The sequence below is a fragment of the Aphidius gifuensis genome, linkage group LG6 (assembly GCF_014905175.1).
Source record: "Aphidius gifuensis isolate YNYX2018 linkage group LG6, ASM1490517v1, whole genome shotgun sequence".
NCBI lineage: Eukaryota > Metazoa > Arthropoda > Insecta > Hymenoptera > Braconidae > Aphidius > Aphidius gifuensis.
Window position 1 is genome coordinate 113,817 of NC_057793.1, and position 15,600 is coordinate 129,416.

Genomic DNA, 15,600 nt, shown 5'->3' on the forward strand with positions numbered 1-15,600 from the left:
CTGTTGTATTTCAAAAATAAGAAAAAGTAAGTTACGCCATCTGTTAAATTGACAAACCTAACCTAGTAATCAATTGTTTATAAACAAAAAAACAAGAAATAATAAAAAGCTCATATATATGGAAAAAATAATAAAAATTAAAAAAAAACAAAAATGATTTTACTTAGAATATTACACAACAATTTATTAACAACATCAACAACAAATGTCAATCATCATTTCAAAAAATACAAGCAATGGAAGAAAACTTTTTCCACTATGACCAGTTGTCTGATGATGGAACATAAAAACAACAACATGAACAATAATAAAAATAGATGGAAAGTATTATTTTTTGGAACAGATGAATTTGCTTTGGAAAGTTTAAAATGTTTACACAAAGAATAGTAAGTACGTTTTATATTTTATAAAAACCATAATCATAGTAAACATAACAAGCAAAAATAATATATTGTATTTATTTAAAATATAAAAAATAGCAAATCAATGAGACTACTTGAACGTTTGGAGACAGTGACAGCATACAATGGTCATGAAAATAATGTGCTTAAATATGCAAAAGATCAACAAATAAAAATACACTCTTGGCCACTTGATAAAAATATTATTATTGATTTTGATATTGGAATTGTTGTATCTTTTGGACATCTCATACCATCCTGGATGATTCAATCATTTCCATTGCAAGTATTTGTAATTTATTTATTTTTATCTTATTAAACATTATCAATTATATAATTACCTTTTTTTTTGATAGAGGAATGATCAATGTTCATGCAAGTTTGCTACCAAAATGGAGAGGTGCAGCACCAATTATTCATTCACTTATGAACGGTGACAATGAAACTGGAGTTACTATCATGAAAATAATGCCAAAAAAGTAAAATAAACAATTGTCCAATAATAATAATATAATAGTCAATTAAATAATGTTAAAAATAATTTTATTTAGATTTGATGTTGGTGAAATTCTGGATCAACAAAAGGTCATTATTAGCCCCGATGAGACACATCCAGAATTGTATAGTCGACTAGCAAACACTGGAGGACAATTATTAATTAAATCAATTGAAAAATTACCAAATTTAATTTATTCTGGAAGAAAACAATGTGATACTCAAGCAACTTATGGTAATGATAATAATTAAAATAATAATTAACAACATAAATAGATGATGATAATTATTTAATTTATTTTCAGCACCAAAAATAAATAAAAATATATCATTTGTAAGATGGACAGAGATGACAGCTCAACAAGTTTATAATCTTCAAAGATCATTGATTGGTATTTATCCATTGACAACTGTCTTTAATAATCAAATTGTCAAAATATTTGGTATTAAAATACACAATGATTCACCAAGCTGTAATGAAAATCTCGAGGCCTCATCACCAGGTGCTATTATTTATGATTGTAAAAATAATGTACTTTTAGTTAAATGTCATGACAACAAGTGGGTGTCTATTGAAGAAATAACAATACCCAATCATAGAAAAATGAATGCAAATGATTTCAACAATGGCTTTCTAAAGTCTAATAATAATAATAATAATCAAAATAATAAATTTTTTAAATCAATCCATCATCATGATCATGATGATTTTGTAAAAATAAAAGATAAATATATTATTTAATAATAAAACAAAATGAAATTTTTCTAATTAATTTAATGACATTATTTTTATTTAATTTTTAATTTTTTATTATTGAATACATTTACAGCGTACTATTTGAAAATTTATTAGTTTATTATTTAATCATAAAAAATACTCGCATTATAATAAAATATCAAATTAAATTTATTAAAATAGTGCAAAATTAATTTCAAGTATTAAATGATAATAATAATAATAACAATCAAATGTTCTTTTTCGAAAAAAATAAAAAACAAAATTAAATTACCTTTGTACGGTTTGAAATAATAATAATTGATAAATGTCTTACAAAATTAATCGAATGCAGTACTGTGTGAGTGTGTGTGTTGTTTGTTGTTAATTGATGATCAATTAATTCTCAGTTTCAGATGCCTATAAAAATAAAAAAAAAACAAAATAATTTAACAATTTTTTCTTTAAAAAATAAAAATAAAAATATAATTTATTGACTTACACTTGGATCACAGTCAGCACAATGCCATGAATATCCACGTCGTTTTGGTGATTTTTTAACTGGTGGCTCCAGACAAGTAAAGTGATAACATTTTTTACACTCATCACATCTATGAAAACAACATTCAACAAAAAACAATAATACATCAACAAATTAAGAAAAAAAAAAAAAAATATAGAAATAAAATAATAATACTAACTTGACAAGATTTTGTAATGTACCAGATAAATTACAAACATTGCACTGAGTCAATAATTCAGCTTCTTTTATTTTTCTATTACCACCAGCAGAAAGACGTGGATTGGTAAGAGGTATCGTTGGATTATTTTGAATTTGTTGAACAGTCGTTGATGTGGTTGATGAAGTTGACGATGATGATGATGATGAATTATTATTATTATTATTATTATTATTATTATTATTATTACTATTATTTATGTGAGATGGTGCAACAGGTACTGGAAAAACATGATTATTTGATGATGATGATGATGATGGAGGTGGTATTTCAATACTTGTTGATGATGCAACAAATAATTGTGGACATGATGCTGATGAATCATCACCAGCTGGACGTGGTATTGGTTTTATTTTAATGGTTATTCTTCTATGTACTTCTGGTTGTATTGGATTATCTGGATTTTCAATATCCATACTTTTTCTTTTGTGTTTACGTTTTCTTTGTTTAACACCAGTTATTGGATCTGGTGAATATCTTTTGTGTTTTTCACGTCTACGTTTTTTGGCACTTTTTTGTGATACTGATTCAGTACCATCTGCTGGTGCAACCATGTATTCTGGTGAACCTTCTCTTGGTGTTATTGAAATATTATTTGTTGAAAATGCTGCTGTTGGTGTTGGTGTTGTTTCTTCTTGAATTGGTGTTGTTGTTGTTGTTGTTGTTGTTGATAATAATACATCATTATTTATTGGTGATGTTGGATTTGGATTAACTGGTTTAATTGTTAATTTTGGTGTTGTATTTTGTATTGTTGGATTAATATTATCAATAATATTATTTGTATTATTTGTATTATTAACAATAATAGTATTTGTTTGTATTGGTGTTGTTGGTGTTGATGGTTTTGTTGTATTATTGGTATTTTCACAAATATTATTTGTTGTTGTAACTAATTGTGGTGATGCTGTTAAATGATCATTTGTTGTTAATGCAATTAAATTATCATCTTTACAATAACGTAATTTACGTGGTGCTGATGTATCAACATTGTCAACATCAGAACCAGATGATTCTTTATCACATTCAGAGCATTGCCAGCCCATGAGTTTTGTTTTTTTTGGCATTCTTGTTAATGGTGGTGTTAAACATGATAAATGATAATGCAATTGACACGTATCACATTTAGCTAATAAATGTTGATTTGTTGAACGTCTACAAATACCACACTGATGACGTAATGTTAATTCTGGTTTAATGACAATATTTGTATGATGATTTTGTGTTTGATTTTGATGATGATGATGATGCTGTTGTTGTTGATGTTGATGTTGATGTTGTTGTTGATGATGATGATGAGAATGAGAATGAGAATGATGTTGTTGTTGTTGTGCTTGACTACTAAGTACACGTCCTTCACGCCCAACTTGGCTACCTTTTGTAACTGGTAATGGAAAACCAACACCCATTTTTAATGCAGCTGCTGTTGGTACACCAGCAAGACCTATACCACTTGATAATTGTCCAGTTGTTGTTGGTGGTGTTTTTGCAATTGGAGTTGTTGTTGTTGTTGTTGTTGCAATTGGAGCTGTTGTTGTTGTTGTTGTTGGTGCAATTGTTGTTGGAATACTTGATGGTCTTGCAATATCACAAACAAGTGGCAATGGTTTAATATAACCAGCTTTTCTCAATACTTTATGGTAGTATTCAATTTTTTCTTTTAAATTATTATTAATTTTAATTTGTTCATCTTTATTATGCATTGCTTCATCTAATTTTTTATCAATTTTTGGTTGTTCATTAATTAACTCAGCATTTGTATCAAGTAATTCTTGTAATTTACGTTTCATTGATGTTACACGAAGATTACGATCTAAATAATAACCAATAAATTCAACACTAAATGCTGGTGGTATATGCCATTTTTTTCTAACATCAGTTAATGCAACAAGTTGTGCTTCTTGTGCTTCAAGTGCAACACGTTCAATTCCCATAAGTTCAGCTTTTTTAGCTAATTGACGACATGCTGATGCTGATGTTGTTAATAAACGTGGCATTTTTTGTGTTGGTACCCATGGTAATGCACGTGATGATTTATGTGCAAGATATTTATGACGATGTTTAGCTAATTTACGTTGAATTCTACGTTGTTCATCAGTATCAAAATGTTCTGGTTGTTTTAATAATTGTTGTCTATATTGTGAACGTATTTGTAATGCAAGCCAATTTCTACGTCTACGTCTAACAAGTGCTTTATCTGAATGTAGTTTACAGTGTGCATAAAATGGATCAGCTTGATCAACTTCTTCACTGTGTGCCTCTGATAATAGACCTTCTCTTTGTGCACATGTTACATGAAAATATGTATGACACATACCAGCATCACACTCAATACAAACACCTGTTCTTGAGTATCTTAAATCTTCACACAATGAACATGATTTTGAGCCCCATTTATTATATGCCATTTCAAATAATGTTACACTTGCAAGACGATCAACTTCACCAAATGCAACACCAGGTACATATAATGCACATACTAAATGTACCCATTTACCAACATCTGTTTCTTTAAATATACCACCTTTATTTGGACATAATTCACATGATGGATCTTGTATACCAGCACTACATGCCTCACAAAACCATGGTGCTGATTGACACAATGAATCTGTACTTGAAAATGATTCAACATCAGATACACCATAACAGCCTTCATGTACTGTTACACCACAACCATCACATTCAACAATTTCATTAATATCATCACTTCTATCACCCAAACAACCACAACATATTAACATTTTAGCTAATTTTTCATCTAATACACCACCTTTTGATGCTTGTTCTTTAGCCTGTTGTATCACATCACTTACTTTTAACTCTGATTGATGATTTTGTTTACTACCAATTAATGGATTTCTCATTGAATCATCAGATTCATCACCATCACCATCACCATCATCGTCTTCTTCATCTAAAATTGTTGATAAAAATTATTATCATTATTAATATTTAATAGCTATAAGTAGATATATTTATGACTTGTTTTTTTACCTTTTCCATTGTCATTTGAATCAACTGAATCATCATCTGATTCTTCACAATGATCTTCAATTCGAAAATCACTGTCATCAGAGCTTTCACCCATATCAAAATCAAGCAATGATTGATGAGCTGATTCCACCGGTTTTACACGTCGTTTTTTAGGATCACGTTCAACTAAAATTTATGAAAATTAAAAATACACATCATCAATTGAGTAATTTATAATTAAATTTAAAATTAATACAAACAAATTATAATTAATAAATAAAACATGCAAATTATTATTATGTTTTTTTTTTTTTTTTTTTTTCTTTCTTTCTTGTAATGACAACTTACTCATTGTTTTGTACAAGAAGCTCACGTCATCTTCTTGAGACATATTTTTTAATTTTTAATATTTTATTTTATTTAATTATTGTTTATAATTTTATATCATCAATGTTTTTCAATATAAATATTTAGAAAAAATAACAATTGAACATTACTGTGTGAATCTGTTTTTTTTTTTTTTTTTTTTTTTATTTTTCGCACGTATATTCACCACAACCATACGATTTATAATATATTGTTGACGGCGTTCTCCCCCCTGCCTGCCACCCTTTGCAAGTTGCTGCTGCTTTTTTTAAAACTATCATTATACACTATTCATCATAGATGGTGTATGTATGCATGTGTGTAAAAATGTTTTTACTGTTTTATCAACTACGTAAAATCTGTCTTACCGATGTTCAAAAAAAAAATAAAAAAAAAAAAGTACCGCTAATAATTCAGCTTTTAAATTATTAATAATTAATTTTGAAATAAATGTAAATATTTTGTTTTTTTTTTTCTAAAATTTATAACAACAAATAATAAATTGCTGTTGAACAAATTTGCAAAAAAAGAATTTAATGTGATTATCGATATTTTGTTATTTTAAATATTAAATATTAAATGATGTTGCTCTCTTTGAGCTGAATAATCTCTCGGATCATCATCGGTCCATATGATGATGATTATGATGATGAAGGTGTTTTGGCATACAGGAGCCTCACGCACAAAAATTATGAGAGAAAAAAATAAAAAATAAAAAACAAGTAATTTAGTCTGAAAGAACAAATATGCAATTACTATATTTTGCTTGGGCAAATAATAATGGACAAGTGGGCGCATTACAATTTTTGAATAGGGTTAAACTGGTGGGCGTGTGATCAACGATGATCCAGGCGCCTTCAACAACCATTAAAACTATCGACATTATTATCATATATAAATATTGTAAAATAACCAACCAAAAATTACACAAATTTTATAATGCCCAACCCCCATGTTCAAGACTCATCATCAACATCATCACTTCCTTCCTTCCTCTCTTTTTTTTTACTTGCATTTATTTTAACGCTGCAACAACGAATTTTCACACCCATTAAATATCCAACAGCATCCAACAGCATTTTTAATTTTTAATTTTTATCATAATCTTTATGTTAATCTTGTTCAACATCCGTTTTTAATATAATTTTTTTTTTTTTTTATTGGATTTTTATTTTCAATTATTTAATAATGTTTCTTTTAATATATAATTTTAATAACACTACAGACTGGTGAGACGATATTTTTTTTGGTCCTCCTTTTTTTCTTTTTTTTTTTTTTTTATAATTTTTAAATTTTCAGTCGGACACTAAAAATTTAAAGAGAAACCCGACATTCAACAATATCCCGCCTACTGCCTACTGCAGTTGAATATATACTATTTTGACTGGAGTCGTTTTAATTTTAATTGTCAGAAATTTTCCGGTACGCTGCAGTTGATTGTTTTTTTTCTAAAAAAGTAAATAATCGCTGGGTATATATTTAATTTTTCTTGTAATATTTTCGGAAATTTAGAAAATTATATATATTATTGAATTTATCGGGTTTCTTTTGACTTGTTGTAGTGTCTCGAAATTTATTTTTTTTTAAAATTTATTTAAAGATCCGGAAGACTTCCGAAGCCTATTGATTTTTCTTCAAAGAAATTGTACGTATAATATATAAAAGGAACTCCAATTGATTGGATCATGAAAAAAACATATTGATCATATATCTTTAATGGAAATATGCTCGAGTGCTTCGAATTAATTTGTTGAAAAATAATTTTTAAAATGCGGATAACTTACAAGTGATAATACATTTTCATTCCACTTTGCTAAACAAACTTCCGTTTAAACCGCAATAAGTGTGCCAAGCACGTTTTTACTATATATACCAATTTTAATATTTTGCTATTATTACACACCAAACATATAACTACCTGTTAAATTTTATAAATTTTTTTTTTTTTTTTTAAATAAAATGATTAAAATAAAATTGGACGCAATTGTTGCGTGTGTATATAACTATATATATACATATAGGGATTTGCACGTGTGGCATAATAATTGGTTAATAATAATTGAGAATTGGTTCCACCAAAAATTTTGGTATATATGTATAAAATCGAAAATCGAATTTTAAAAGTGTCTTACGCTAGCCAACTGGAACTCCAGGTGTATATACATGAGGAAGCGTGGCTGACGCGTGCTTATCCCCACCAGTCTCAATCTCTTTCTCTCTCTATCTATACATATTTATTTATTTATTTATTTATTTATTTATATTGTTTTTCATAAAAATATTTTATACATTTTTATATCTATTAAATTATAAACATGCTCATATAGAGTTAAAAAAAAATTATAGATTCTTGATTTTGAAATAAAATAAGATTCAAAGAAACACTGTACACATGTATATACTCGAAAATGAAAAAAAAAAAACATTCTTCTGGAAAGGTAGTATTTAAGTTTCGATGGAAATAATGCAATTATCAAATTAACTCTTGTATCCCCACCATCATCATCATCGTGGCTTACCGATTCTTCTTGCGTTCTTTTGTTTTATAAAATTTTATATATACCTAATATGTATATATTTTTTTTATTTGATTGTCTGACAATTCTTTGATATTTAATTGGATAATTATTGGTATTTAATGCTGAAGGGGTCAAGTGATCAGCTGAACTTTAATTGTTCATCTAAAATATTTAAATGCATGCAACACATTCCAATATGATTATTGTTGATATGGAAAATATAGAAATATTATTATTTCAAAAATAAACAAAAATTAAAAAAAAAAAAAAAAACATGAAATAACCACAAAAGTAGCAATTTTTTTCAAAGAAAAGCCGCTGACTCCAAAAAAAAAAACATATCCCATTAGGTCAGAAGGATTTCTTGGTTTCTTTTGGACTTTGGTCCCGCCTTGTCGGCGTGACTAACAATCGACAAAGAAACCAGATCAAGTGCCACATTAAAGACAACAAAATGACCAAGATTTGGAAAATTGTGACAAAGTATTATATATATGTATCGTTAAGAAAAAAAAAAAAGGTTCCTATTTGTAAAGGCACTTTTGTTTTCAATTTGTAACTTTACATGGTGTCTTTCATCTACAGCAATTATATTGTCATTTACCAAACGACATCCTGCTGCTGCTGCTGCTGTCTTTAGATACAACTTCCGTCGAGCCAAAACAATACTTAATCATCATTTTTCAATTCTCCTCCTTTTTTTCTTAAATTTTATTGAAAACAATCAACCCTAAAATTATTTAAGAAAACTATTTTCATCATTTTTATTTTTTCTCATTTAATTTAATATGCGTCTTGCCACGCATTTATATATAAATATGTAATTTCCAAACTTTTTTTTTTTTTTTCAAATTTTATTACTTCTTGAACTAATTTTTTTTTTTTTTACGACTACAAAAATTGTAAAAAATAAAAATTTATTATTACATATATTAACGCCCCGGAAAATTTAATGCACATTAGATTTCTTTACTTTTTTTTTCTTTTTATAATTTTGAGCAATAAAAAGGAAAAAGAGGAGGGTGTGAGAACATTGAAGAGAATTTCTCACTACCCTCTTTGATATACGTATTTGATGACTCTGGAGCAAACAATATATATATGTGTACAATATAGAATCAGACGAGTCAAGATTCAAGAAATAAAGAAGATGAGCTGACTGACGAGGTATACTGTAAAGGTAATCGAAACGGAGATGGTGAGAAGGAGGTAAAAATAAAAATAAAAAAAGTCAGGGCCCCATGGGTGGAGAATGGAGATGATGCACACACAGTATATATGGACCGGAACGATGGACGGGGCCGCCGACGATACGAGACAACAAAATAAAAATAAAATATAAAAAGAAGAAGAGTAGGTTAAATGTATAATATATATAAAATAAAAAATAAAATATATAAAGAAAAAAGAGATCGAAGGGAATAATGGAGACGCGATGTGAGTCCGTGGGAAGCATGTGAACATGATGCGAAAGAGAAGAGAGGAGACCATTTCATCTTCATGCATTTTTTAAAAATCTCGAGTTGCCAACATGGACCACCTTCATCATCATCATCATCATCATCATATGTATATCTTGTCTTGTTTCATTCTTATTGACCTTTATTATTTTTTTGTTATCTTTCAAAATTTTCCAATTCAACTGAAAATAGAATTATAATATTTTCAAGAATCTCGGCTGCAGTTATATACCTGCGTATAATGACGACTTTGAGTTGTAATTATTATTTATTTTTTTAACACGCTCATTGGTAAAACTTAAAAATTTTTTAAAATGTGTTAAAATAACAAATTGACACGTTGAAAATAATTATAAAATTGACTCGTCATTGTGTGGCTGTTTTATTTTATTATTTTTTAAACTTTGAATCTCACCAACGTAGATAATCTTTTTTTTCTCTCCCTCTTTCTCTTGTTAGTAAAATTGATTTTTTTGCCATTGATATTATGCTAATACGAATATGTAAAAAAAAAGAGGTGATGATCATGGTTTTTATCATACACCAAGATCTTTAACAATAAATATATACACAAGTGCCTCACACCAAATCAACCTGCAGTGTGCTATCTAAACAATGTCATTTGATATTTTTTTAATTTTTTAAATTCTCAGCATCAATCAAGTCAACCGTTACATTGTCTTTAATTTTTTTAATTTTTAAACCTCAACAAACCATGGATGGATGGATGGATGTCGGATGAGTGTGATATTCCAGAGAAAAAAAAAAAAAAAAAAAGACTCTTCATCATCGCAGTAGGAGGTAACATTATTTATTTATTTATTTATTTTTTTTTTGCGAAAAGGACTCAACTTGTTATTGTTCTATTAATTTCGAGCTGGGTCATCACCTCTACAATTTTCAGTAGCAATTTGACTGTGCTATAATAAACATTTCCCTCAACCGCATATATATTCATGCATAATCGTTTTGTTGGCTGCTGCAGCTATTGCATGATGACTCGGCACATAACTTTGAAATATTTATTTTTTAATATTTTTCCTTGAAACGCATCTAAAGACTATGCGGTTGTTAAATGCTGCATGTGTCTGTTTGTGTGCGATAAAATTATCAAGTAAAAAAAAACAATGCAATTTTGAGTATTAAATATAATGAAAAAACAAGACACATTTAATAACTAATAAGTATACAGAGACAATGAATGTATATTATTAATATATGTGTATAAAGGGTGATTCATTATTTTTTATATATATGTATATTGTGTGACACTTGAATAGAAAGGACCCTTTAAATCTTTTACAGATTCAATTCACATATTGTTTACAACTTGTATATGTATATATTATATTCACACACACACACACACACACAGGAAGACTCGAGTGATAAATAAATAAATAGTATAAAAAATATTTCAATGGCACTTGAGACATAACAAGTTTGTTTGACTATTTATATATTATATAGTAGTGTAAACATTGCATTGTTTCCGCATGAAATTGGTCAAAGTTTATTCAACTATATATATATTGACACAAAACTTATTGTCTAATTTTTTTATTGAAAATTATTTTTAAAAAAAAATTCAACACTTGTTGAGTGATTTTTTTAAATTTAACAAAACAAAAATTTGAAATTATAATGGTCTATTATTTTCATTCAAGGGTAATTTACCCTTTTTTTAAGAGAAAAATTTTTTTTTTAGTAACTCACGGTTGAGAATGAGGAAAAAAAAAAAAAAAAAGTGATATGTTGTGGTCCAGAATATGCATTCTTTGGGTACGTTGAATTTAAAAGTATTTAAAAGTATTTAAAATTAAACCTTTTTCAATAGGTTGGTGGCTCTCAAGTGGGGCCTATTTTTTTATTTTATTTTTTCCCTTTTGGCACACACACACACACGGTTAAAACCTTTTTCTAAATCCTTTTTTTTTTGTAAAATAAATTTTTTGTATAGTTGGTAAAATAACACGCTGTCAGTTTGTTGGATATGCTAAATATACGTGCTATACTGGTCTGTTTTAAAGAATCGATTGCGTCTTTCGAGTGTTGTTATGTTGTGCATCACAAGAATGAAATAAATAAATACCCAATATACAATATAGGATTAGGAATTTTTCATTCTATATTCGTTTATTCTTTATCTTTTTTAAACTTGCATTTATTTATTTATTTATTTATTTATTTATATTTATTTTTTTTCCATCCTCTGCAATTCTTTATATATATATATTCTTTTGAATTTTTTTCTTACTCATCTGTTGAATTTAATCAGAATTTTTAGCAATTCTTTATGCTACTATTTTTTCTAAATTTTTTTCTTCATTCAACAATGAAAGAAAAAAACATTTTTGCAGGTGCATTTTTTGTAAAAAAAAAAGGCAATATGTCCAATATCCAATAGATTCATCAGTCATTTGTCACAATAATACAATAGAAATATTTTTTTGTATTATTTTTTAAAAAATCCATTATTATATATTACCAATTCAATTATATTTTTTATTAAAATAATACAACTTAATGTTTAAATAGTATCCGGTTTTTATACGCTACAAGCACAAAAAATATTTTTAAAAAAATAAATAAATTGGAGACACTTTGACGTGTTTAGATATATTTATATGATTATATATTTTAAAACACAATGTATCGTCAATTTGAAATAACAAATAAAAACAAAATTTATATAATATATATTATCTGCTGAATTGGCATCTCTCCCTCAAGTCTTTAATTACTCAAAAATACCATGTCTCTTTTTCACAGCATACCCACCACACGTCAATTTGATGTAAAATACAAAATATATAGCACGTTCCAATTAAATCATGACGCGTGTCGATTCAACATCCCCTAAATGTATTTGTATATATTGTATATTGCGTCAAGACCCTGCATCTATACACAAATAAAAAATATAACGGATAAGAAAATAAATAAATAAATTAGTAATTTATAATTAATCTATGTATAATATGTAGAGCACAACTTCCGCTTAAAAATATAATTTAAAAGATGTATCTCATCGCATCCTTTGCAGGCTGCAAATATATATTTCTTCGAAGTAGAAATTTTGGGAAAAAAATATTTATGAAGCCAGATCAAATAATAAGTTCGAAGGTCATGTGATCCTTTTTCATATATATTTTTATACAATATTAATAACGCCGCAATGACTTTATTATCTATGATTTTTTAAATTAAAAAAAAAAAAAGAAATATTGTGTATATAATTTTTATTGGTTTAAAAGTGTAAGTATAATATGCACCCATATACGAATACGAATATCCATATAAACCAATTGGATGAACAAACAACGCGCAGTTAACTGGTTGGCAAAGACCGCGATCCAATCCACATACATAATTAAAGGGGATCATAATGACGGTATCCAACTTTTTTTTTATCTCATTTTAGTACATCACATATTAACTTGATTGCTTTATTAAATATCAAATTTATTGATGAGTTAACTGTTTATATATTAAGTATATAAGATGCATCATGTATTATTAAAAAATAAATATGTAAATATTTATTTTTTACATAAACCCTTCCACTTGCTTCTAGCTAATATTTAATAAAAGATATATATTTAATGATGGCATATGACACCTCATGTGTGCACGCACATTTAACTCACCTTCATCATAAATGTATTTTTTTTTAAATATATAAAACATGCTGCCGAGTTAGTGTCAGCATCAGCAGCAAAACCTGTCACAATATATAAAGCATCCAACTAGACCCGCTAACGTGTCACTTTCTCTTGAGAAAAAAATTTATTTTTCAACGAAATTTCATCCCTTTAAAAAAAAAATTAAAAAAAACGGTGAATGTATTGTATTGGTACCTTTAACATATACAATGTCTTTGTATAAATTTATATTCCGTATATAGAAAACTTGTTCATTACAATTAACACACAAACAATTAATATATATACAGTTGAATAATAATTATTTTTATACAATAATATTTCTATACTCTTTTATTGATTTGAAAAAAATTATAATTTAAAAATAAAAAAATATATATAATTATGATATAATAATAGACAATTATGTAAAATATATTTACTTTTTATATAGAATTTATGGAAATAGAATATCGACCTCCCAGAGATAGGTATATACGCACATATGGAGGAGTTTCATTAAAAATAAAAAACAAGATATGTACATATTATATTATGGCCAGAAAATTAGAGCATAAATATATCACAAGGGGATGGATTATGGATACACCTACCTGAACTTTGAAGTGATTTCACTGTGGGGGGGATATATATTTTACTTGATTCTAGGTCATCTAGCAAAAGTATTATTTTTTTTATTTTTTCTATTTCTTTTGGTGGTATATTTATGAGAATGAACGGACAAAAAATGGGCGTTTAGAGAAAAAAAAAAAAAAAAAGAAAGAAAAGAAAAGAGTGGTCAGCGAATAGAGATGTCCAAGTAAAGTGTTCGGGTTCATGCTGGACGATGATTAATGTTGTACAACATCAACTAATATGTATGCCAGTATATGGGTGGCCTTTTATATTTATTTTTAATAAAAATTGGAAAAATTACTATATATGATTTCTCTTAATGCCTCTTTCTAACATATTTCTAATATGAATCTCGCTTTAAATAAAAAATAATAGAATATATTATACTGCATGTCAGAGAATGGATAATTTGTGTCTTTGTTAAAATGCAATAAATGCATGTAATAATTATAAAAGTGACAGTTTGTTGTTGTTTTTGTTGGCAATAAGCTTCAACAAAATTGCACACATATACAGGGTGCAAACATTTATCACATTATTATGATTTGTAAACGCCCATTTTTGGCAATAATGTGTTGTTCAACATTGCAATGATATATTTAAGAAACGCCTACATTAAATTTACATTTATTATTTTGACATTTATTTTAAATTTTCATATATATGCGCGATAACAATAACAATATGTAATTTTAAATTAATATAATTACTAGATATTAAAAGTAAAAGTTTTATTTATTATATATTTTTGCAGATACAACAAGAAGCCATACAGATGAGTCAATAAAAGCAACATGCCTACTGCACTTGTGCCATCATCACAGATGCTCAACGGTCTCATATACACTTGCTGATCCGATTATACAGTAACTTTTTTTGTATAAACTAAACAATTACTGTATTATCATTAAATAAAAATAAATGATAATTACTTGCAAAGATATATTATAATTTTTAAACGGTATATGATGTATATTTGTTTGAGTGTTTTTCTAGGATTTTCATAATAATGTTATTTTTGAAAAAATAAAAAAAAAAGCAAATTTGCAAGATGAATTATATATTATTTGTTAAAGTCTCACAGGTGGTCGCAAACAAGGTTGACAAAATAACTGCAGACCATGGTTATTTGATGATATGCCGCAAATGACACCAATTGGTTGGCTTGCGGTAATAATCTGTCGTGTTCGAATAAGCCATTTAACAAGACACTCTTATTTTCGTTATAATAATAATAATAATAATATACTTATTACTTTCGAAAAAATATTAATCTCTAATTTTTTTTTTTTTTCATTATTTCTTAATATTTTTGTTTTAGAAAGTCATCAATATAGATGATGATGATGATATATTTAATATTTGAAAAACAATTGTATTATATTATATACATATGTTGACCATTGTTATAATATGGTTTATATATGTATATTTAAATTTATAAAAAATATGTGGACCACACAGTTTGAATTTGGATCGAATGTAGTATCAAATAACGTAAAAATAATATATTATTCGTTGACACCTGTAACCTGTAACCTGTGCCTGATGCGTAAGCTTACGTTATTTTAGCCAATAATATTTTTACACAAACAGGTGAAATTGTTACCTACCCAAAAAATAAAAAATAAATAGATGCATGCACATC

General features: G+C 27.1%; 2 protein-coding genes across 2 annotated transcripts; one reads left to right on the forward strand and one right to left on the reverse strand.

Annotated features, from left to right (window-relative positions):
• Window positions 1–154: 154 nt before the first annotated feature.
• On the forward strand, window positions 155–1,572 carry LOC122858579 (methionyl-tRNA formyltransferase, mitochondrial; the record flags this gene model as incomplete). The annotated part of the gene is made up of 5 exons (XM_044161547.1): window positions 155–386; window positions 480–683; window positions 758–880; window positions 953–1,131; window positions 1,202–1,572. Coding segments are annotated over exons 1-5 (1,005 nt in total), but the record flags the coding sequence as incomplete, so codon positions are not given.
• A 110-nt stretch (window positions 1,573–1,682) lies between these two features.
• Window positions 1,683–5,884, reverse strand: LOC122858567. The gene is made up of 5 exons (XM_044161522.1): window positions 5,676–5,884; window positions 5,349–5,513; window positions 2,313–5,268; window positions 2,114–2,222; window positions 1,683–2,031 (listed from the first exon to the last, which is right to left on the reverse strand). The coding sequence occupies exons 1-5, from the start codon at window positions 5,716–5,718 to the stop codon at window positions 2,011–2,013; spliced, it is 3,294 nt and encodes a 1,097-aa protein (XP_044017457.1). The 5' UTR covers window positions 5,719–5,884; the 3' UTR covers window positions 1,683–2,010.
• Between the last annotated feature and the right edge of the window lie 9,716 nt (window positions 5,885–15,600).

Bases quoted from the DNA above. Each gene is read 5' to 3' on its own strand.
- LOC122858567 (XM_044161522.1), bottom strand. From the start codon at position 5,718: ATGTCTCAAGAAGATGACGTGAGCTTCTTGTACAAAACAATGA. The intron at 5,269-5,348 runs GTAAAAAAACAA...CAACAATTTTAG, and splicing joins TTCAAATGACAATGGAAAAG to ATGAAGAAGACGATGATGGT. The intron at 2,223-2,312 runs GTTAGTATTATT...TTGTTTTCATAG, and splicing joins ACATTACAAAATCTTGTCAA to ATGTGATGAGTGTAAAAAAT.